At 44.2% G+C, this 25,352-nt stretch overlaps 1 protein-coding gene across 1 annotated transcript in view; it reads right to left on the reverse strand.

The window, feature by feature from the left end:
* The window catches only part of LOC121567293 (protein furry homolog), a 207,458-nt gene that overhangs the window by 94,266 nt on the left and 87,840 nt on the right, over positions 1-25,352 (reverse strand). The window contains exons 42-49 of the mRNA XM_045218226.1: positions 12,769-12,890; positions 12,391-12,578; positions 11,894-11,988; positions 11,059-11,292; positions 10,477-10,835; positions 9,704-9,801; positions 9,295-9,459; positions 8,811-8,951 (exon numbers count right to left, since the gene is read on the reverse strand). Of these exons, the coding sequence (XP_045074161.1) occupies positions 8,811-8,951; positions 9,295-9,459; positions 9,704-9,801; positions 10,477-10,835; positions 11,059-11,292; positions 11,894-11,988; positions 12,391-12,578; positions 12,769-12,890 (1,402 nt within the window). The remainder of the gene's footprint in view (positions 1-8,810; positions 8,952-9,294; positions 9,460-9,703; positions 9,802-10,476; positions 10,836-11,058; positions 11,293-11,893; positions 11,989-12,390; positions 12,579-12,768; positions 12,891-25,352) is intronic.

Below are 25,352 nucleotides of genomic sequence, written 5' to 3' on the forward strand. Positions count from 1 at the left end.
CGTTATAGTGCAATTAATGTATTGTTTAGTGTTGTAGTGGCTTTGCTGGCATGCATCTTAAACATTATTGTACATGCTAAAATTGCCACTGCATAAGATGTAGCCTGCTTGCTTTCAATAATGTTTCAACTCAAACAGGCTAGCTAGCTAGCCAACTAATTTCAACTCGGATAAAAATATTGATAGCTAACATGGATATGCAAGTTAGGTAGCTAGCTAGCATTCGGGGGCTTCGTCTGCTAACGCAAAACAACGTGCCTGTACTCATACGTTTATCATGTATTTTCTAGGGCAAAAAGTATGGTACTTCTCTACTACAAATATATCTATGGCTCTGGAAGCAAATAGCAAAACGTGTCAGCAAACATTCAGCAACATACATAACTGGTTGCATAGTAACGGTGTCAGCGTCACCAGCCTCAATCTATTCTGTAGTTACAGTCCCTCTATTAGCATATCAATTACTTCAAAACTAGAGAAAGTTATTTTTCTCACTATATATTGAGTGATGATATTTTATTTCATTCACAGGCTACGTACAAAACCTGGTGGATTTGTTGTTCAGCAGCATTGTGGAAACGCTCCATATCAGGAGCTGTTACAGAAGGCTGAGGCAGTGGCCAGACACTTCAGAGTAAAGGAGGACACTTGAATCAGGTTGGTCACATTTGATCTGGTCAATGGTCAAAATACTACCTGTCCTGGAATTCACCTAACCACCATTGATAATGTAATCAGTGCTGTGTGTATACAGTGGGGGGAAAAAGTATTTAGTCAGCCACCAATTGTGCAAGTTCTCCCACTTAAAAAGATGAGAGAGGCCTGTAATTTTCATCATAGGTACACGTCAACTATGACAGACAAATCAAGAAAGAAAAATCCAGAAAATCACATTGTAGGATTTTTAATGAATTTATTTGCTAATTATGGTGGAAAATAAGTATTTGGTCACCTACAAACAAGAAAGATTTCTGGCTCTCACAGACCTGTAACTTCTTCTTTAAGAGGCTCCTCTGTCCTCCACTCGTTACCTGTATTAATGGCACCTGTTTGAACTTGTTATCAGTATAAAAGACACCTGTCCACAACCTCAAACAGTCACACTCCGAACTCCACTATGGCCAAGACCAAAGAGCTGTCAAAGGACACCAGAAACAAAATTGTAGACCTGCACCAGGCTGGGAAGACTGAATCTGCAATAGGTAAGCAGCTTGGTTTGAAGAAATCAACTGTGGGAGCAATTATTAGGAAATGGAAGACATACAAGACCAATGATAATCTCCCTTGATCTGGGGCTCCACGCAAGATCTCACCCCGTGGGGTCAAAATGATCACAAGAACGGTGAGCAAAAATCCCAGAACCACACGGGGGGACCTAGTGAATGACCTGCAGAGAGCTGGGACCAAAGTAACAAAGCCTACCATCAGTAACACACTACGCCGCCAGGGACTCAAATCCTGCAGTACAAGACGTGTCCCCCTGCTTAAGCCAGTACATGTCCAGGCCCGTCTGAAGTTTGCTAGAGTGCATTTGGAGGATTGGGAGAATGTCATATGGTCAGATGAAACCAAAATATAACTTTTTGGTAAAAACTAAACTCGTCGTGTTTGGAGGACAAAGAATCCTGAGTTGCATCCAAAGAACACCATACCTACTGTGAAGCATGGGGTGGAAACATCATGCTTTGGGGCTGTTTTTCTGCAAAGGGACCAGGACGACTGATCCGTGTAAAGGAAAGATTGAATGGGGCCATGTATCGTGAGATTTTGAGTGAAAACCTCATTCCATCAGCAAGGGCATTGAAGATGAAACATGGCTGGGTCTTTCAGCATGACAATGATCCCAAACACACCGCCCGGGCAACGAAGGAGTGGCTTCGTAAGAAGCATTTCAAGGTCCTGGAGTGGCCTAGCCAGTCTCCAGATCTCAACCCCATAGAAAATCTTTGGAGGGAGTTGAATGTCCGTGTTGCCCAGCGACAGCCCCAAAACATCACTGCTCTAGAGGAGATCTGCATGGAGGAATGGGCCAAAATACCAGCAACAGTGTGTGAAAACCTTGTGAAGACTTACAGAAAACGTTTGACCTGTGTCATTGCCAACAAAGGGTATATAACAAAGTATTGAGAAACTTTTGTTATTGACCAAATACTTATTTTCCACCATAATTTGCAAATAAATTCATTAAAAATCCTACAATGTGATTTTCTGGATTTCTTTTTTCAATTTGTCTGTCATAGTTGACAGGTACCTATGATGAAAATTACAGGCCTCTCTCATCTTTTTAAGTGGGAGAACTTGCACAATTGGTGGCTGACTAAATACTTTTTTTCCCCACTGTATGTGTGTCTTGTATGTTGTAAGAAGGTGCCCCTTTCCACTGTGCCAATGGACTACTCCTGGGCCAGAGTGAGTAATGCCAACCAATCGCTTGTAAATTAGCTGTGAATCAGGATCTCTGATTGGCTATGTTCAACCGTATATTTACTGTTGGCTTCCATGACTGTCTGTGACAGACTTTCCCTCTCTCCCTCCTCTGTGATATAGGAGCCGAAGTCAGGCTCCTTCCTGACCAGTATCTGTCACGAGAGGGGCCTGGAACTGATCTACGCTGCTATGCCCATCAGGCGTTGGCAAACACCTCAGAAGGTACAAAAGGTGATTACTAATAAGTAGGGCTTTCAAAGTTGACGCGTTAATAATGCGTTAATGCTTACATTTTTAATGCTGTTCATTTTTTTGACGCCATTAACGCATTTTCTTAGTTTGACCCCCATAGTTCAAATTCAAGCCCTGGCAGCCGATGCGCTAGTTTGACAAACACTTTACTAGCTAGCTACTTGTATGACTGAATGATGGAGAATGCTAGTAAGGGGCTTTTAAATGACAAATTCAATTTTAAATCACTCCTAGATGGCTCTCTGGATAAAACCAAAGTAATTTGCATCTACTGCAAGGCTGAATTTGTTTATCACCGAAGTACAGAGTCTTCATTATCATTTACAAGTGAAACATACAGTTGACCCGGCAATGCAAGTAACGCTACTTGTAGCAGGGAAACATACAGTTGACCCGGCAATACAAGTAACGCTACTAGTAGCAATGGAGGACATCTTCGGCAGGTTAAGCTAGAAGAGTGTGCGCGGGAGGCCTATGGACAAGTCGACGAGCAGCAAGCTAACACAAGCAATACCAAAATGGATAGCTACAGCTTGCAGGCCAGTCTACATTGTGGAGGACTAAGTCTTGAGGGATATCATTTGGATAGCATCAAACGACTCAACATATGAGTTACCCTCGAGAACCACAGTCGTTGCAAGAATACACAAGCTATATGAAAGCGAGAGGGCTACGAAAGCGGAGGAGTTGAAACATGCAAAGGCTTTTGCTCTCACGGGAGACCACTGGACTTCGGTGAGTAACCACAACTGCCTTGGGGTTACGCCGAGTGCTGAAGCGTGTAGCGTGTAAAAATAATTTGTCCTCGGTTGCAACACTCACTACCGAGTTCCAAACGTCAGAACAATAACTGTTCGTCTGGAGGTTCATGAAATGGGTTTCCATGGCCGAGCAGCCACACACAAGCCTAAGATCACCATGCTCAATGCCAAGCGTCGGCTGGAGGGCTGTAAAGCTCTCCGCCATTGGACTCTGGAGCAGTGGAAATGCGTTCTCTGTAGTGATGAATCACGCTTCCCCATCTAGCAGTCCGACGGACAAATCTGGGTTTGGCGGATGCCAGGAAAACACTACCTACCCCAATGCATAGGGACAACTGTAAAGTTTGGTGGAGGAGGAATAATGGTCTGGGGCTGTTTTTCATGGTTCGGGCTAGGCCCCTTAGCTCCAGTGAAGGGAAATTGAATTGGAACGACGACTGCGAGCCAGCCCTAATCGCCCAACTTCAGTCCCCGCAGCAATGTTCCAACATCTAGTGGAAAGCCTTCCCAGAAGAGTGAAGGCTGTTATAACAGTAAATGGGGACCAACACCATTTTAATGCCCATGATTTGGATTTAGATGTTTGACGAGCAGGTGTCCACATACTTTTGGTCATGTAGTATACAATGTTGTTGATCCATTAAACTCTAACTGTTTTTGAGTCACCATTGGCCTCATGGTGAAATCCCTGAGCAGTTTCCTTCCTCTCCGGCAACTGAGTTAGAAAGGACGCCTGTATCTTTTGTAGTGACTGGGTGTATTGATACACCATCCAAAGACTAATTAATAACTTCACCATGCTCAAAGGGATATTCAGTCTGCTTTTTTTACCCATCTACTAATAGGTGCCCTGCTTTGCGAGGCATTGGAAAACCTCCCTGGTGTTTGTGGTTGAATCTGTGTTTGAAATTCACTGCTCGACTGAGGGACCTTGCAGATAATTGTATGTGTGGGGTACAGAGATGCGGTAGTCATTCAAGAATCATGTTAAACACTATTATTGCACACAGAGTGAGTCCATGCAACTTATTATGTGACATGTTAAGCACATTTTTACTCCTGAACTTATTTAGGCTTGCCATAACAAAGGGGTTGAATACTTATTTTCATTTTCTATTAATTCGTAAACATTTCTAAAAACATAATTCACTTTGACATTATGGGGTGTTTGCCTTTGCCTGATGGACCCGATGGGTTGAGGCAAACTCTGTCATATCCAGGATGGTGTCATGCACTCCACCCCTCCTGCCACCTGACTGCACTGTCTATAACCTGTAATACATTACATAAATGGAAGGGACTCAATCAACCACTGGAGACTTGAAGACAGAACCTCACCCAGACAGCTGTGAATGTCAGTGTGTGGTTAGAAAGCCAAATCCTTAGATTTGGCCAAATAGACAAATAGATGCCATTCTAGTTCTGGTTAGAACTTTTATTTGCTAGGTATGTGTAGGTGTACTGTCTTTATATGCACATCAATATGATATTTACAGCATAAAATGTTTTGCCTTTGTAACACGAACACACCCACCGTTTTTTTTGTTGATAAATGTATCTACAGTGCATTCGGAAAGTATTCAGACCCCTTGACTTTTTCCACATTTTGTTACGTTACAGCCTTATTTCTAAAATGGATTAAGTTGTTTTTTCCCCCCTCATCAATCTACACACACAACCTCACAATGACAAAGCAAAAACAGGTTCAGACATTTTAGCTAAAAAAAAAAGAACATAAGAAAATATATCACATTTACATAAGTATTCAGACCCTTTAATCAGTACTTTGTTGAAGCACCTTTGGCAGCGATTACAGCCTTCAGTCTTCTTGGGTATGTGATAGATTAATTTGTATTTTAAGAATAATGACTAAAGGATTTCACCCCAAATACAGTATAAATGTGTGAACGGTGTTAGAGTTATAATGTAGTGGCAACCCACTAACAGAGGGGGGCGGGACTAAACATTCTAGGGTGAAGGGGACTGAGAAAACGGGTTAAAAAAAGCCTCCTAAAGGTGGGCAGAGCAAAGTGCCTTTGTGTGTCAAGGGGTATAAAGCTGTATGTATGTAGAAATTCTCATGACAGTATGACACTACAAGCTTGGCACATCTGTATTTGGCGAGTTTCTCCCATTCTTCTCTGCAGATCCTCTCAAGCGCTGTCAGGTTGGATGGGGAGCATCGCTGCATCTATTTTCAGGTCTCTCCAGAGATGTTAGATCAGGTTCAAGTCCGGACTCTGGCTGGGCCACTCAAGGACATTCAGAGATTTGTCCCGAAGCCACTCCTGCGTTGTCTTGGCTGTGTGCATAGGGTCGTTGTCCTGTTGGAAGGTGAACCTTTGCCCCAGTCTGAGGTCCTGAGTGCTCTGGAGCAGATTTTCATCAAGGATCTCTCTGTACTTTTGCTCCGTTCGTCTTTTCCTCGATCCTGACCAGTCTCCCAGTTCCTGCTGCTGAAAAACATCCCCACAGCATGATGCTGCCACCACCATGCTTCACCGTAGGGATGGTGCCAGGTTTCCTCCAGACGTGACTCTTGGCATTCAGGCCAAAGAGTTCAATCTTGGTTTCATCAGACCAGAGAATCTTGTTTCTCATGGTCTGAGAGTCCTTTAGTTGCCTTTTGGCAAACTCCAAGCAGGCTGCAATGTGCCTTTTACTGAGGAGTGGCTTCCGTCTGGCCACTCTACTCCTGATTAGTGGAGTGCTGCAGAGATGGTTGTCCTTCTGGAAGTTTCTCCCATCTCCACAGAGGAACTCTGGAGTTCTGTCAGAGTGACCATCGGGTTCTTGGTCACCTCTGCGACCAAGGCCCTTCTCCCCCGATTGCTCAATTTTGCCGGCCGGCCAGCTGTAGGAAGAGTCTTGGTGGTTCCAAACTTCTTCCATTTAATAATGATGGAGGCCACTGTGTTCTTAGGGACCTTCAATGCTGCAGACATTTTTTGGAACCCTTCCCCAGATCTGTGAATCAACACAATCCTGTCTCGGAGCTCTATGGACAATTCCTTTGACCTTGTGGATTGGTCTTTGCTCTGACATGCATTGTCAACTGGGGGACCTTATATAGATAGGTGTGTGTCTTTCCAAATCATGTCCAATCAATTGAATTTACCACAGGTGGACCCCAATCAAGTTGTAGAAACATCTCAAGGATGAGCAATGGAAACATGATGCACCTGAGCTCAATTTTGAGTCTCATAGCAAAGGGTCTGAATACTTATGTAAATAAGGTATCTGTTTTTTATTTGTAATAAATGTGCAAATATTTCTAAAAACCTGTTTTTGCTTTGTTATTATGTGGTATTGTGTGTAGATTCATGTGGAAAACATTTTATTTAATCCATTTTAGAATAAGGCTGTAACGTAACAAAATCGGGAAAAAGTCAAGGGGTCTGACTACTTTCCAAATGCACTGTACATTCAAGCTGGGTGATGTTTGTGCAATGTCCACATGTAGCCTACACCTGTAGGGATATTAGTAGTTCTGGGATTTTCCCCCCGGGTAAGATCTAACAGCGGACATAAGGAGAGACGAGACAAAACTATCCAGTTATATGTAGAATATTGTGTTGTGGACAGCTGAGCTGACTTAAGACCGGGCATTCAACTCACAGTTGATACCGTTTCCATTGTAACATGTCTTAACATGACACAATTAAACTTTGAAACTAAGCTGCAAGCTACTTTCGTAGAACGATTGTGTTATGAAACGCATTCCAGACACTGGCTCTTGCTATCTGCCATAATGGATTTGACAGAAAAATATCAGCTAGATAGGCTAGCCCATTACGAAAAAAGATTGCAGTCAGAGTGCAGTATAACTGCAGTATAACTACAGTATGCTGCAAATACTGCGTCCAAAATAACATTTTTTTTACTGCAGTAATTTTGCAGTGTAACTGCAGTTAGAGTGCGGTATTGTGCTGGAAATTAATATTCATTACATACTATACTTTTTAATTAGACATACTATGCTGTTTTTACCTAAAGATTGTCCATTGTTAAATGCTAGTATTTTTACTGATACACACTTGTATTGTGTGACTTAGTCATGAATCTGAGTGTACAGATTTATGAGCCGTTGGGTGCTCCTGTGTTCACGATCGGCAGGAATTTAGCTATTTGGGAATTGCCGGGAGGAACAGAGAATGGTGGCGATACAACTCTGTTCCCTGGCCCTGTTTCTGAACATCTGCTAACTGTCACATTGATAAGAGGATGTACTTTCTATAAAAGGAGAGAGCCAACCGTGGTCGTTGGGCTTTCAACAATGCATTGTTGAGTGGATGGTTGATATCTCCATTTTTGCTAATTTTATGATAAAGTTGTTGTTTTAAAGATTCTGCAGTTTCTCTTCCTATAGAATTTCTACCACAGTATACACTGTAACTGCAGTTCAACTGTAGTACACCGCAGTTATTCTGCAATTACTGCGTCCAAAATACCAGTCGACTGCAGTTACTGCACTTTTACTGCAATTTCAAAACGGGTATCTTTTTCTATAAGGGTCAAGCTGCATCTATAAGGGTCCAGCTGCTGGTCCTCTGTAGCTCAGCTGGTAGAGCATGGCGCTTGTAACGCCAAGGTAGTGGGTTCGATCCCCGGGACCACCCATACACAAAAATGTATGCACGCATGACTGTAAGTCGCTTTGGATAAAAGCGTCTGCTAAATGGCATATTATTTATTATTATCTATCCCCAAGCTATGCTAGCTGCTGTCAGCTTGGCTAAACACAAGTTCAGCAGAGGATTTAGCCTATACATACAGTAGAACTGAATTGGCTAACCATCTTGAAATGGCCAGTCAGTCAGAAGGGGGAAGTCCACAACTTCAAAACGTTGTTCTCAAAGCTAGCTTAACATACCTCGCTGTACTCACTACTGCCCTTGTTTGTTGTAATTGAATTGCAAAGACACCCAAGAAACACCCACATCAAACCACACCCCCAAGACAAATATCGTTTGGCTTGAGTCATGGCCGATAGCGTTTCTTAATGACCAAGTTTCAAAACAAGGTCAAATCAGGAAGTTTAGTTTTTGTGTGGTGTCTTGGCATGTCACATGATAAGCTATATGTTATCAATTTTCTTGCAAATACTTTTAATTGTCTTGTGATTGCATCTAGTTTCTCCATCAGTCAGACCAAATGTTTATTATTGTACTGGTGGAGTTCTCTGGGCCAGAGAAAGGCTCTCTTCTACTTCCTGATTGCTCTTGTTGCTTAATGCCAAGATACCACACAAAGCTGTGTTTGTCACTACCCAGTGGACAAAACTGGTTGAAATAACATCATTGTGAGTTTTGCCCAGTTTTGATGGCTGAAAATATTATTTCACTAAGAACAACGTCATGTTCCTCTCACCTGGACAAACTTCTCGATGGTCTTGAGGACCTCCATATTGAATGGCTTGGCCTGAATGACTGACAGGTCCATGTGACTCAGCAGGCTGTAGATGATCTGGAGCAAGGTCTGCTGCATGCTGGGAAGACCCTTCTCCAACAACTGGCCAATCAGAACACACTCACAGTTAACGACACAGTCTGGAATGGATGTAAAGCCCTACATTGATCGATCAATCCATCGATCCATATTACTTGAGGAGAAACTTAATTTACATATCAGAAACTCTTATGGCTAATTCACACTATAGGGCTGACCTGAACAGCACTATGCTGGCTCGGATATTTTCTTCTCACATTGTCCTTTCCCGCAAGGTTCCAGCAAGTATGGTGGATGCCTAACCAGACCCGCCCTGTACAGTTAATCTTGAACTGGATTGGTTTGGCCCTGTAGTGTGAATCAGACTTAAGAGGAGTATGGTTATCCATAGAACAGCCATACAGACCTCGGCCATGTAAGTGACCATGTTAAGGGTGATGTCGGAGAAGGCCTCGTGGAGATAGCGACAGACGACATTGACCCAGGAAAAGCAGTCCCGCGTGTACGAGTGTGTTTTGTACAGGGTCATCACATGGGCCAAGTTGGACAGTTTCTTCTCCTCTAGGCATACCTGGCCATCCAAGCAAAAAGCAGAAAATATTTACTGTACATATTGGCAATGAATCATAATTAATAATGATTTAGATTGACATGAAATCGATTTCCAAACAACCAAGATGACATTTACTGTATATACTTTACATTTACTTAATTTCTGGAGAAAATGTACATGACTCACCACGATTTGCATGTGTTAAGTCCTTGTTTATCTATTAAATAAGAACATTGACTGGAAAGTTGACGAGGAGACTAACCTGAGCTATTCTCTGAGCCACGTCTTTACAGAACTGGGAGGGGCCGTCGAAGTTGTGGACCAGGTGTGGGAGCAGACAGAGAACGTTCAGAGGGAAACCTGGGCAACAGGAGAAATAGGGATTCCAATTTCCTCAGAAATGATCAATAATAACAATACCTTTCATTTTTAACACGCTTTTCATTGAAAGACAATCGCAAACTGCTACAGTGATGGCATAAAATAAATACAAATGAGAGACAGACAAAGAACACACCTGACGCTACAATGGACAAGGAAAAATAGTAAATGTAATGTCTTTCTTCCTCTTTTATTTTTCCATGACATCAATAAACATATTTTCTTCTTTGGAAGCAATGCCCAACTTTAGCTGGTATTGAAACCAGTATGAATTGTGAGGAACTGAATTAACGTTATCGTCAGCTCATCACAGGTCGTCTTGTTAATAACAAAAAAGCATGTTCTTAATTGACTCACCTGTATAAATAAAGGTCATAATATAAAAATCTATAGATAGCTGAAGTGAGTAGAGCATTTAGTTTATGTACCGATGGCTTGTGTGAGCTAAGTTAAGAAGTCACAAATGGCCTGCTGTGAGTACATACAATTTACAGTGGGATCCGAAATTATTCACACCCTTGGTAAAGATAATGATGAATGAGAAAGCTACAGAGGGTCAAAGATCATACCCCAAGCTGGAATTTAATCCTTGACCATAGCGTTGCAAGAGCCTTGCTTAACCAATTGAGTCACACAGGACCACAGATAACCTACCTATGGTCTGGGAGGTGTCCACCACGGGCACCCGCGAGACAGGCGTGAGCTGGCAGAAGATGTGCAGGGTGAGGTCGGTGGTGGAGGTGGACGTGAAGCCCTTGAGGAGCAGCTGCTGGAGCCCGGCGAAGCCGCTCCACCTCAGCTGGCCCTGCAGCTTCTCCAGCCGCTCCCTGTTCTCCTGCTTGTCCAGGGCCACGTGGGCCAGCAGCTTGTGGAGCAGCCGCAGGGACATCTGGTACTCAAACTCAAAGTCTGACTCCATCAGGGACACGGCCACCCAGAAGATGGTGGCCAGCAGGTTGGACGGGTGGTTGACGTTGGCCAGGTCACTTAGGAGTTCTTTGGAAGAGAATGGACTGCGTAGGAGAGGAATGTGTTTATTTCTTTGGAGGAAATCATATAGTTGGCTTTCTATCTAATCGATGCCCCTTGTGGCACCTCCAAGACTTAGCACATTTTTCATTAAACGTTTTGCCAAGGTGTATCCTAATAAACATGACCTCAAACCGACTGGGAAATGCCAAAGGAAAGGATTGAGAAAGACTGCTGTAGTCTACTAGGCTACTTGCTGTCCCCTACCTGCGGTTCTTGGTCAGCCCTCCCTGCTGGGTGCAGGCCTGGATGGGGTCCAGTGTACCGCTGCGAGGAGGGTCGGATGAGCGGTCCGCCTCGCCAAACTTCTTGGGGACGGAGTAGCTCCTCTGGTGGCGGCTGCGCTCGGATGTCCCCAGGCCCTGCTGGAACAGGTTCAGCTGCCCCGTGCTCTTCCTGTTGGACACCAGCTTGCCATTGGCCAGTAAGTCTGAGGATGCCCTAGAGAGCCAATAAGAGACTAGCGATGAGTTCAAACCCTTAACAACCTGGCATACAAATACCTAATAATAGATTGGCGTACTCAACTCTAAATTGTTTGTACAAACATCTTTGGGTGCTGGGTTGTAAGGTTTGAAGGGATAATAGATGTGTGAACTCTGTTGCTGCAGCTACCACTTTCTGGTTCATTTCACCAATTCAGTCGGAACTTTCTCCAATAGAGGGGCACTTGGACAGGCTTGAAAGTAGCTAGTGTCCTCTCAGCAACTACGGGCGGATTTAGCTTATGTTGCGTTTGGATAACGTCAAAAGATTTGGCCTTCTGATTGGTTGAAGGTGATCCATTGGCTGACTATTTAGTTTTTATATAATGCCAGTCTTATGCAGTGAGTGTTCCAGGCTAATATAAAGGTCCATTAGCTGGTCTAGTAGTAGTGCTGCCGTCCCCAGACCACATGAGGTACCCTGGAGGTAACGGTTCGTTCCGCAACGCACTTTCTGTACTGTACTGTACTATATCCCCATCTAGCTACATTTAAGTGTCTCTGTCAAGGTTTTTTTTTTTTGTCATGCTGTCAGTGAAAGAGACCTGTAAACCAACCTGGTCAGGATAGCCATTAGGTTGTTGTTCTTGAGACATTCAGCCAGGTTGTCCACCACAGACTCTAAGGTGAGCAACATCTCCATCACATAACCCTGGAAGAGCAGGAGGACATTAAAACTGGGTACCTATACAACCATCCAAGCCCACATCACATCCCAAGCCCACATCCCATCCCAAGCCCACATCACATCCCATCCCAAGCCCACATCACACCCCATCCCAAGCCCACATCCCATCCCAAGCCCACATCCCATCCCAAGCCCACATCCCAAGCCCACATCCCATCCCAAGCCCACATCACATCCCAAGCCCACATCACATCCCAAGCCCACATCACATCCCAAGCCCACATCACATCCCATTCTCACACACACACACGCACACAGGCACACACACAGAGGAACAGACAGGCAGACAACACACACACACACACACACACACTCCCCCTACCCTGCACACACACTCCCACCTTCCCTCCGCCCACCCACACACACCTGTACTTCCTCCCCGTGCTCCCCCACCACCTCCACCAGTCGTGAGAGCAGGTCGGAGATGGAGTGGGCCGAGAGCGGCTGCCGCAGCACCCGGAACACCTGGAAGGACCTCCCGGCATAGTGGCGCGACGAGCTACACAGACCCGTCTGCAGAGCTACGTCACTCAACTGCTGCTCCAGGTGGAAGTCTGGCCCACACATGAGAGGTATAAAACACACGTGCACAAATCATGGGCATGCAGGCATATACACACACACACTGATGTCTACCTGGGTACGAGTCAGATTACAAGGCAATAGGTGAATGAAAGTGCAGTGGTTCCAGCATGACGGTCATGACCATGTAGTGTGGTAAGGTAGGATCTTAGGGAGGATTACCTGACTTGGACTCTTTGAACACCGACACCACGTGACACAATAAATTGGCAAGCTGCTCCATGCTTTTTGAGTTGGGGTTCTTGGGTGAGATGTCTTCGTGACACCACATGGGTCTATAGGCCCTGGAAAACAATTTGTTTTATACTATGATATCATAGAGAGGAAAACAAAAGTATAATTCAAACAGAAGTATACCTACCTGGTGTAGGGTGAAGTTGCCCCTAGACGCTGATCTTGAATCAGTTTAGCATTTTCCTTACTAATGGTTAAGGTTAGTATTGGGGGAGGGGAAGCTGATCCTAGATCTGTACCTAGCGGAAACTTCACCCCAGAGCGAAGTGGAGCTACGGTGCTGTAGCTACTACAACAATGCCAAATCCAGGGCTTAAAAACAAAGGTGTCATTGTACACTGAAGATTCATGTTTTCTTTTAAATCCACAATTTCGATCCCTCCACAGCCTCATAGAGGATCTAGATACGTTTTATAACCTCTCTGGATTACAACCAAATTATGATTAGTGTACTATACTACGTATTGGATCACTAAAAGGTCACTAGGTGTAGGCAAGGCCATAAGCAAATAGGTAAACTGGGAAATGACTAAAGAGATAAATCAGGGTGATTTTCCATTCCATTGTAGCAAGATCTTATCTATTTTTGCTAACTTTCTATTCAAATGTATTTTAGTGAGATCATTTCTTTCTTTTGGGATATGAATACCGAGTATGTCCACTTCACTGTCAGACCATTTTATTGGTACACGGTAATGTAGTTGTATTTTTTTGTGATCCAATACGTAATATAGAACACTTATCATCATTTGGCTGTAATCCAGAGAGGTTAGAAAAATTATCTAGATCCTCTATGAGGCTGTGGAGGGATCCAAATTAAATCATCAGCGTACAATGACACCTTTGTTTTTAAGCCCTGGATTTCTAGCCCCTTGATATTATTGTTAGAATTGATTTTAATAGCTAACATTTTGATGGCCATAATAAATAGATATACCGATAGTGGACAACCTTGTTTCACTCCTCTTGACAGTTTAAAGCTTTCAGAGAAGTAGCCATTATTTACTATTTTACACCTAGGGTTACTATACATAACTTTAACCCATTGTATAAAGAGATTCTCCAAAATTGAAAAGCCTTTTCAAAGTCAGCTATGAATACCAGGTCTGGTTTCCCAGATTTTTCATAGTGTTCTATTGTTTCCAGTACTTGTCTTATATTATCTCCAATGTATCGTCCATGTAAAAAACCTGTCTGATTAGGATGAATAATATCCGACAATACCTTTTACATTTTTGCATCACAACACTGAAGTGTAAGGGGCCTCTAATTTTTTTAATGGATCTTTATATTTACCACTTGGGTCCTGTTTCAGTAAAAATGAAATCAGAACTTCTTGTTGAGTATCTGATAATCTACCATTTTTATAGGAGTGGTTAAAATATGCTAATAACGTTCCTCTGAGTACATCAAAAAAAGTTTGGTATATCTCAACTGGTATGCCATCCAGCCCTGGAGCTATCCCGGACTTAAAGGCTTTAATTGCATCAAGAGGTTCCTCCTGTGTAATTTCGCGTTCATATGAGACTTTCTGTACAGCTGTTAATTTTACATTATTAATAGAAAAAAAATCCATACAATTAACTTAGGTTAGTGGAGATGGAGGAGACTGAAACAAAAACATATGCATAAAGTACTTTGCTTCCTCTTTCAAAATATTGTTTGGTGAATCATGGGTGACTCCGTCATTTGTAACAAGTTTCAGTAAATTCCTTTTGGTAGCATTTCTATGTTGAAGATAAAAAAATAATTTAGTGCATTTTTCCCCATATTCCATCCAGTTCGCTTTATTTTTACAATATATTACACTTGATCTTCAGAACCTTTACTCAGTACATTGTTGAAGCACCTTTGGCAGCGATTACAGCCTCGAGTCTTCTTGGGTATGACGCTACAAGCTTGGCACACCTGTATTTGGGAAGTTTCTCCCATTCTTCTCTGCTGATCCTCTCAAGCTCTGTCAGGTTGGATGAGGAGCGTCGCTGCACAGCTATTTTCAGGTCTCTCCAGAGATGTTAGATTGGGTTCAAGTCCGGGATCAGGCTGGGCCACTCAAGGACATTCAGAGACTTGTCCCGAAGCCACTCCTGCGTTGTCTTGGCTGTGTGCTTAGGGTCGTTGTCCTGTTGGAAGGTGAACCTTTGCCCCAGTCTGAGGTCCTGAGAGCTCTGGAGCAGGTTTTCATCAAGGACCTCTCTGTACTTTGCTCAGTTCATATTTGATGCTGCCACCACCACGCTTCACCGTAGGGATGGTGCCAGGTTTCCACCAGATGTGAGGCTTGGCATTCAGACCAAAGAGTTCAATCTTGGTTTCATCAGACCAGAGAATCTTGTTTCTCATGGTCTGAGAGGCCTTTAGGTGCCCTTTGGCAAACTCCAAGCAGGCTGTCATGTTCCTTTTAGTGAGGAATGGCTTCTGTCTGGCCACTCTACCATAAAGGCATGATTGGTGGAGTGCTGCAGAGATGGTTGTCCTTCTGTAAGGTTCTCCCATCTCCACACAGGAACTCTGGAGCTCTGTCAGAGTGACCATCGTGTTCTTGGTCACCTCCCTGACAAAGGCCCTTCTCCCCCGATTGCTCAGTTTGGCCGGGCGGACAGCTCTAGGAAGAGTCTTGGTGGTTCCAAACTTCTTCCATTTAAGAATGATGGAGGCCACTGTGTTCTTGGGGACCTTCAATGCTACAGAAATTTTTTGGTACCCTTCCCCAGATCTGTGCCTCGACACAATCCTGTCTCGGAGCTCTACAGACAATTCCTTTGACCTCATGGCTTGGTATTTGCTCTGACATGCACTGTCAACTGTGGGACCTTATATAGACAGGTGTGTGCCTTTCCAAATCATGTCCAATCAATTGAATTTACCACAGGTGGACTCCAATCAAGTTGTAGAAACATCTCAAGGATGATCAATGGAAACAGGATGCACCTGAGCTCAATTTCGAGTCTCATAACAAAGGGTCTGAATACTTATGTAAGAATAAGAGCACCTCCTCCCAGCTGCCCACTGCACTGAGGCTAGGAAACACTATCACCATAAATCTACAATAATCAAGAATTTCAACAAGCATTTTGCTACGGCTGGCCATGCTTTCCACCTGGCTACCACTACCCCGGTCACCATATCTGCACCCTCCGCTGCAACTTGCCCATGCGCCCCCCGCTTCTCCTTCACACAAATTCAGACAGCTGATGTTCTGAAAGAGCTGCAAAATCTGGACCCCTACAAATCATCAGGGCTAGACAATCTGGACCCTTTCTTTCTAAAATTAGCTGCCAAAATTGTTGCAACCCCTGTTACTAGCCTGTTCAACCTCTCTTTCGTAACGTCTGAGATCCCCAGAGATTGGAAAGCTGCCGCGGTCATCCCCTTCTTCAAAGGGGGGACACTCTAGATCCAAACTTTTACAGACCTATATCCATTCTGCCCTGCCTTTCGAACGTTTTTGAAAGCCAAGTTAACAAACAGATCACTGACTTTTCTCTGTGTATATCAATGATGTCGCACTTGCTGCTTGATTCTCAGATCCACCTCTACGCAGACAACACCATTTTGTATACATCTGGCCCTTCATTGGACACTGTGCTAACAAACCTCCAAACGAGCTTCAATGCCATACAACACTCCTTCCGTAGCCTCCAACTGCTCTTAAACACAAGTAAAACTAAATGCATGCTCTTCAATCGAACGCTGCTGGCACCCGCCCACCTGACTAGAATCACTACTCTCGACGGGTCTGACCTAGAGTATGTGGACAACTACAAATACCTAGGTGTCTGGTTAGACTGTAAACTCTTCTTCCAGACTCACATTAAGAATCTCCAATCCAAAGTTAAATCTAGAATCTGCTTCCTATTTCGCAACAAAGCCTCCTTCACTCATGCTGCCAAACATAACCTCGTAAAACTGACTATCCTACCGATCCTTGACTTCGGCAATGTCATTTATAAAATAGCCTCCAACACTCTACTCAGCAAATTGCCATCAGTTTTGTCACCAAAGCCCCCTATACTACCCACCACTGTGACCTGTACGCTCTTGTTGGCTGGTCCTCACTCCATATTTGTCGCCAAACCCACTGGCTCCAGGCCATCTATAAATCACTGCTAGGCAAATCCCTGCCTTATCTTAGCTCATTGGTCACCATAGCAACACCCACCCGTAGTATGCGCTCCAGCAGGTATATCTCACTGGTCATCCCCAAAGCCAACACCTCCTTTGGCCGAAATTCCTTCCAGTTCTCTGCTGCCAATGACTGGAACGAACTGCAAAAATCTCTGAAGCTGGAGACTCTTATTTCCCTCACTAACTTTAAGCATCAGTTGTCAGAGCACCTTACTGATCACTGCACCTTTACACAGCCCATCTGTAATTAGCCCACCCAACTACCTCATCCCCATATTGTTATTTATTTTGCTCATTTGCACCCCAGTATCTCTATTTGCACATCATCTCTTGCACATCTATCATTCCAGTGTTAATACTCATTGTAATTCTTTTGCACTATGGCCTATTTTTTGCCGTGGGGAGAACAAGTATTTGATACACCGTCGATTTTGCAGGTTTTCCTACTTACAAACCATGTAGAGGTCTGTAATTTTTATCATAGGTACACTTCAACTGTGAGAGACGGAATCTAAAACAAAAATCCAGAAAATCACATTGTATGATTTTTAAGTAATTAATTTGCATTTTATTGCATGACATAAGTATTTGATACATCAGAAAAGCAGAACTTAATATTTGGTACAGAAACCTTTGTTTCTGTCACTAGCCCATTCAAGCTTAACATCCTTGTCATTTATCGCCCTCCAGGTTCCCTTGGAGAGTTCATCAATGAGCTTGACGCCTTGATAAGTTCCTTTCCTGAGGATGGCTCACCCCTCACAGTTCTGGGTGACTTTAACCTCCCTACGTCTACCTTTGACTCATTTCTCTCTGCCTCCTTCTTTCCACTCCTCTCCTCTTTTGACCTCACCCTCTCACCGTCCCCCCCTACTCACAAGGCAGGCAATACGCTTGACGTCATCTTTACTAGATGATGTTCTTCTACTAATCTCACTGCAACTCCCCTCCAAGTCTTCGACCACTACTTTGTATCCTTTTCTCTCTCGCTCTCCTCCAACACTACTCACTCTGCCCCTACTCAGATGGTAATGCGCCGTCGCAACCTTCGCTCTCTCTCTCCCGCTACTCTCTCCTCTTCCATCCTATCATCTCTTCCCTCTGCTCAAACCTTCTCCCTCCAATCTCCTGATTCTGCCTCCTCAACCCTCCTCTCCTCCCTTTCTGCATCCTCCCAGCCGGCTCGGTCCTCCCCTCCTGCTCCGTGGCTTGACGACTCATTGCAAGCTCACAGAACAGGGCTCCGGGCAGCCGAGCGGAAATGGAGGAAAACTAGACTCCCTGCGGACCTGGCATCTTTTCACTCCCTCCTCTCTACATTTTCTTCCTCTGTTTCTGCTGCTAAAGCCACTTTCTACCACTCTAAATTCCAAGCATCTGCCTCTAACCCTAGGAAGCTCTTTGCCACCTTCTCCTCCCTGCTGAATCCACCACACCCTCCCCCCCTCCTCCCTCTCTGTGGATGACTTCGTCAACCATTTTGAAAAGAAGGTTGACGACATCCGATCCTCATTTGTTAAGTCAACTGACACCGCTGGTCCTGCTCACACTGCCCTACCCTATGCTTTGACTTCTTTCTCCCCTCTCTCCAGATTAAATCTTGCGACTTGTGACGGCCGGCCGCCCAACAACCTGCCCGCTTGACCCTATCCCCTCCTCTCTTCTCCAGACCATTTCCGGAGACCTTCTCCCTTACCTCACCTCGCTCATCAACTCATCCTTGACCGCTGGCTATGTCCCTTCAGTCTTCAAGAGAGCGAAAGTTCCACCCCTTCTCAAAAAACCTACACTCGATCCCTCCGATGTCAAAAACTACAGACCAGTATCCCTTCTTTCTTTTCTCTCCAAAACTCTTGAGCGTGCCGTCTTTAGCCAACTCTCTTGCTATCTCTCTCAGAATGACCTTCTTGATCCAAACCAGTCAGGTTTCAAGACTGGTCATTCAACTGAGACTGCTCTTATCTGTGTCACAGAGGCTCTCCGCACTGCTAAAGCTAACTCTCTCTCTGCTCTCGTCCTTCTAGACCTATCTGCTGCCTTTGATACTGTGAACCATCAGATCCTCCTCTCCACCCTCTCTGAGTTGGGCATCTCCGGCGCGGCTCACTCTTGGATTGCGTCTTACCTGACAGGTCGCTCCTACCAGGTGGCGTGGCGAGAATCTGTCTCCGCACCACGTGCTCTCACCACTGGTGTCCCCCAGGGCTCAGTTCTAGGCCCTCTCCTATTCTCACTATACACCAAGTCACTTGGCTCTGTCATATCCTCACATGGCCTTTCCTATCATTGCTACGCTGACGACACACAATTAATGTTCTCCTTTCCCCCTTCTGATAACCAGGTGGCGAATCGCATCTCTGCATGTCTGGCAGACATATCAGTGTGGATGACGGATCACCACCTCAAGCTGAACCTCGGCAAGACGGAGCTGCTCTTCCTCCCGGGGAAGGACTGCCCGTTCCATGATCTCGCCATCACGGTTGACAACTCCGTTGTGTCCTCCTCCCAGAGTGCAAAGAGCCTTGGCATGACCCTGGACAACACCCTGTTGTTCTCCGCTAACATCAAGGCGGTGACCCGATCCTGTAGGTTCATGCTGTACAACATTCGTAGAGTACGACCCTGCCTTACACAGGAAGCGGCACTGGTCCTAATCCAGGCACTTGTCATCTCCCGTCTGGATTACTGCAACTCGCTGTTGGCTGGGCTCCCTGCCTGTGCCATTAAACCCCTACAACTCATCCAGAATGCCGCAGCCCGTCTGGTGTTCGACCTTCCCAAGTTCTCTCACGTCACCCCGCTCCTCCGCACACTCCACTGGCTTCCAGTTGAAGCTCGCATCTGCTACAAGACCATGGTGCTTGCCTACGGAGCTGTGAGGGGAACGGCACCTCCGTACCTTCAGGCTCTGATCAGTCCCTACACCCAAACGAGGGCACTACGTTCATCCACCTCTGGCCTGCTGGCTCTCCTACCTCTGCGGAAGCACAGTTCCCGCTCAGCCCAGTCAAAACTGTTCGCTGCTCTGGCACCCCAATGGTGGAACAAGCTCCCCCACGACGCCAGGACAGCGGAGTCACTCACCACCTTCCGGAGACACTTGAAACCCCACCTCTTTAAGGAATACCTGGGATAGGATCAAGTAATCCTTCTACCCACCCCTTACCCCACCCCAAAAAAATAATAATATTGTAAAGTGGTTGTCCCACTGGCTATCATAAGGTGAATGCGCCAATTTGTAAGTCGCTCTGGATAAGAGCGTCTGCTAAATGACGAAAATGTAAATGTTTGCAATTACAGAGATCATACGTTTCCTGTAGGTCTTGACCAGGTTTGCACACACTGCAGCAGGGATTTTGGCCCACTCCTCCATACAGACCTTCGCCAGATCCTTCAGGTTTCGGGGCTGTCGCTGGGCAATACAGACTTTCAGCTCCCTCCAAAGATGTTCTATTGGGTTCAGGTCTGGAGACTGGCTAGGCCACTCCAGGACCTTGAGATGCTTCTTACGGAGCCACTCCTTAGTTGCCCTGGCTGTGTGTTTCGGGTCGTTGTCATGCTGGAAGACCCAGCCACGACCCATCTTCAATACTCTTACTGAGGGAAGGAGGTTGTTGGCCAAGATCTCGCGATAAATGGCCCCATCCATCCTCCCCTCAATACGGTGCAGTCGCCTGTCCCCTTTGCAGAAAAGCATCCCCAAAGAATGATGTTTCCACCTCCATGCTTCACGGTTGGGATGGTGTTCTTGGGGTTGTACTCATCCTTCTTCTTCCTCCAAACACGGCGAGTGGAGTTTAGACCAAAAAGCTCTATTTTTGTCTTATCAGACCACATGACCTTCTCCCATTCCTCCTCTGGATCATCCAGATGGTCATTGGCAAACTTCAGACGGGCCTGGACATGCGCTGGCTTGAGCAGGGGGACCTTGCGTGCGCTGCAGGATTTTAATCCATGACGGCGTAGTGTGTTACTAATGGTTTTCTTTGAGACTGTGGTCCCAGCTCTCTTCAGGTCATTGACCAGGTCCTGCCGTGTAGTTCTGGGCTGATCCCTCACCTTCCTCATGATCATTGATGCCCCACGAGGTGAGATCTTGCATGGAGCCCCAGACCGAGGGTGATTGACCGTCATCTTGAACTTCTTCCATTTTCTAGTAATTGCGCCAACAGTTGTTGCCTTCTCACCAAGCTGCTTGCCTATTGTCCTGTAGCCCATCCCAGCCTTGTGCAGGTCTACAATTTTATCCCTGATGTCCTTACACAGCTCTCTGGTCTTGGCCATTGTGGAGAGGTTGGAGTCTGTTTGATTGAGTGTGTGGACAGGTGTCTTTTATACAGGTAATGAGTTCAAACAGGTGCCGTTAATACAGGTAATGAGTGGAGAACAGCAGGGCTTCTTAAAGAAAAACTAACAGGTCTGTGAGAGCCGGAATTCTTACTGGTTGGTAGGTGATCAAATACTTATGTCATGCAATAAAATGCAAATTAATTACTTAAAAATCATACAATGTGATTTTCTGGATTTTTGTTTTAGATTCCGCCTTTCACAGTTGAAGTGTACCTATGATAAAAATTACAGACCTCTACATGCTTTGTAAGTAGGAAAACCTGCAAAATCGGCAGTGTATCAAATACTTGTTCTCCCCACTGTATATATTTTCTGTTGTATTTTTGACTTTATGTTTTGTTTTACCCCATATGTAACTCTGTGTTGTTGTTTTTTATTGAACTGCTTTGCTTTATCTTGGCCAGGTCGCAGTTGTAAATGAGAACTTGTTCTGAACTTGTTCTGAACTGGCTTACCTGGTTAAATAAAGGTGAAATAATAAAAAATAAAAAGTATTTCTGTTTTGTATTTGTAATACATTTGCAAAGATTTCTAAAAACCTGTTTTCGCTTTGTCATTGTGGGGTATTGTGTGCAGAGGATTTTAAAAAACATTTTAATCCATTTTAGAATAAGGCTGTAACGTAGCAAAATGTTGAAAAAGACAAGGGGTCTGAATACTTTCCGAAGGCACTGTTTCCTTCGTCAGAACTTTTGTGAGTGTTCACAACCTGCACCCCTATGTAGACACTGCTCCACCCACATCCGTTCAATGCATCAAATGGGTATTAAGTTGAGGGAAAATAAGCAAGTGTTACCAAATATAACAATGTGCATTTCATAAGTATTCTAATAAAGTGTGTACATAAAACGTATCAACTCCAGACTGTAAAACACCAATGAGGACATTGACCTATCAAGTACGTTTTCATAAATCATTGTGTACTGTGCAAGAAAAAACAGAGTAGTGTGAAGTGGCGGCAATAATTCATGTTCACATTCCATCATTAAGACCTTTGGGAATAATGTTTGGAGGGTGAAAATCCCAAAACATTCTCTTTTGCTCAGAGTATTATTTATATCACCTCCCCTGTCTGATATCTTGACTTTCTCTATGCCACAAAATCTAAAACGTAGAAAGGTCATGTTTTTGGTCATTAAAATGTACTGCAACTGGATAATCCCTGTCGTTTCTTCTGATTTAACTTTTATGTTCACTAATTCTCTGTGTGTGCACGCAAGATCCCCCTGTTCAAGCCAGCGCATGTCCAGGCCCGTCTGAAGTTTGCCAATGACCATCTGGATGATCCAGAGGAGGAATGGGAGAAGGTCATGTGGTCTGATGAGACAAAAATAGAGATTTTTGGTCTAAACTCCACTCGCCGTGTTTGGAGGAAGAAGAAGGATGAGTACAACCCCAAGAACACCATCCCAACCGTGAAGCATGGAGGTGGAAACATCATTCTTTGGGGATGCTTTTCTGCAAAGGGGACAGGACGACTGCACCGTATTGAGGGGAGGATGGATGGGGCCATGTATCGCGAGATCTTGGCCAACAACCTCCTTCCCTCAGTAAGAGCATTGAAGATGGGTCGTGGCTGGGTCTTCCAGCATGACAACGACCCGAAACACACAGCCAGGGCAACTAAGGAGTGGCTCCGTAAGAAGCATCTCAAGGTCCTGGAGTGGCCTAGCCAGTCTCCAGACCTGAACCCAATAGAAAATCTTTGGAGGGAGCTGAAAGTCCGTATTGCCCAGCAACAGCCCCGAAACCTGAAGGATCTGGAGAAGGTCTGTATGGAGGAGTGGGCCAAAATCCCTGCTGCAGTGTGTGCAAACCTGGTCAAGACCTACAGGAAACGTATGATCTCTGTAATTGCAAACAAAGGTTTCTGTACCAAATATTAAGTTCTGCTTTTCTGATGTATCAAATACTTATGTCATGCAATAAATGCAAATTAATTACTTAAAAATCATACAATGTGATTTTCTGGATTTTCCATCTCTCACAGTTGAAGAGTACCTATGATAAAAATTACAGACCTCTACATGCTTTGTAAGTAGGAAAACCTGAAAAATCGGCAGTGTATCAAATACTTGTTCTCCCCACTGTATAATGTGACCAAAATACAGTCCTCTGTTAATCCCGTTATTGGTGAGATCTTATTTATGAAGTCTATAGAGTCTTTCACATATGATGGCAATGCTTGCACATGAGATTTAATAAAAGAGTCTACAAAGTTTGACAATGGCTCAAGCATTCAGCCTATTCCTGCAACCACTGGTCTGCCTAGATAATTGCCTTGTTTTTTTTTAGGTTTATGTACTTTAGGCAAAATGTACAGGCATGGACGTATGGCACATTTGCAGCAAAGGTATTCATATTCAGGTTTTGAGATAAGGTTGTTTAATAGGGCTTGCTCCAGATTAGAGCTAATATCCCTTTGGAACACCTGTGTGGGATCAACACTCAGTTTTATATAGAAACGTTCATTACTGAGTTGTCTCAGAATCTCTTCTTTGTGTTTTTCATAGTCTAAAACGACCACAGCACCCCTCTTGTCTGCAGGTTTGATAACCAAAGATGAATCTTTCATTAGGGATAAAAGTGTCTGCTAAATGGCATATTATTATTATTATTATTATTAATTAAGTGACTGTCCTGGTGAGGTTCTTCTGAATATGGCTACAATAGGTATTAAATCGAGGAGTTGTTCACCATAGGACAGAATTTGCTTTTGGGCTTAAAATGGGTAACAGTTCTTTGTTGGGTTTCTAGGCCAGAAACAATGTTTAGGGAAAACAAATGTTTAAGTTTAATCTTGCGAAATAATTTAAACAGATCTACTTTCGTATCAAATGGTTTGTCTGTACACGTAGGTACAAAAGAGAGGCCCTTAGATAAGACTGAGACTTGTGCGTCAGTGAGCTCTTTTTTGGAGAGGTTAATTACCACGGCCTGTGTATTCCCAGTCATGTGAAATCCATATATTAGGGCCTAATGAATTTATTTCAATTGATTGATTTTCTTATATGAACTGTAACTCAGTAAAATCTCTGAAATTGTTGCATGTTGGTTTATATTTTTGTTCAGTATATATTGAGATGATATGGTATGAGTCGGACCGCAGAGTGAAGGAAAAGCAGCCAACGAGCGCTCAGCATATGTGGGAACTCCTTCAAGACTGTTGGAAAAGCATTCCAGGTGAAGCTGGTTGAGAGAATGCCAAGAGTGTGCAAAGCTATCATCAAGGCAAAGGGTGGCTATTTGAAGAATCTCAAATATATTTTAATTTGTTTAACACTTTTTTGGTTACTAAATTATTCCATATGTGTTATTTCATAGTTTTAATGTCTTCACTATTATTCTACAATGTAGACAATAGTAAAAATAAATAAAAAACCTTGAATGAGTAGGTGTTCTAAAACTTTTGACCGGTAGCTTATATATAGATAGAATAATAATGGGGGATTGGAAAGACAATTACATTGATGGAAGCCACACTACCTGCGATATTAAAGCTGATCTACCTCATAAAAAAAATATTTTAAAAAGTCTGTTGTTGTTAGCCACACCAGACCACTAGGTGGCGGTGGACGTCCGGAGTTGGTAAAAAGTCTGTTGTTGTTAGCCACACCAGACCACTAGGTGGCGGTGGACGTCCGGAGTTGGTAAAAAGTCTGTTGTTGTTAGCCACACCAGACCACTAGGTGGCGGTGGACGTCCGGAGTTGGTAAAAAGTCTGTTGTTGTTAGCCACATTAGACCGCTAGGTGGCGGTGGATGTCAGGAGTTGGCTCCCTGTTTTCACACACTGACATCAAGTGGATTAAACTGACATGAAATTACATGGCCAAGTCTCGATAACAAAACATCTTCAAGATAAAGGCTTGCAAATTATATTTCGGCTTGTCCTTGCCAGGATAACTAGGTAATGAAGTTCTAGTGTTCCACTCAAGTCTGTTGGTAGTGGAACATACTATGTGACTGACTGGCCGACTGACTGACTGGCCGACTGACTGACTGGCCGACTGTCTGTCTGGCCGACTCTCTGCC

The sequence above is a fragment of the Coregonus clupeaformis genome, chromosome 6 (assembly GCF_020615455.1).
Source record: "Coregonus clupeaformis isolate EN_2021a chromosome 6, ASM2061545v1, whole genome shotgun sequence".
In the NCBI taxonomy this organism is placed as follows: Eukaryota; Metazoa; Chordata; class Actinopteri; order Salmoniformes; family Salmonidae; genus Coregonus; species Coregonus clupeaformis.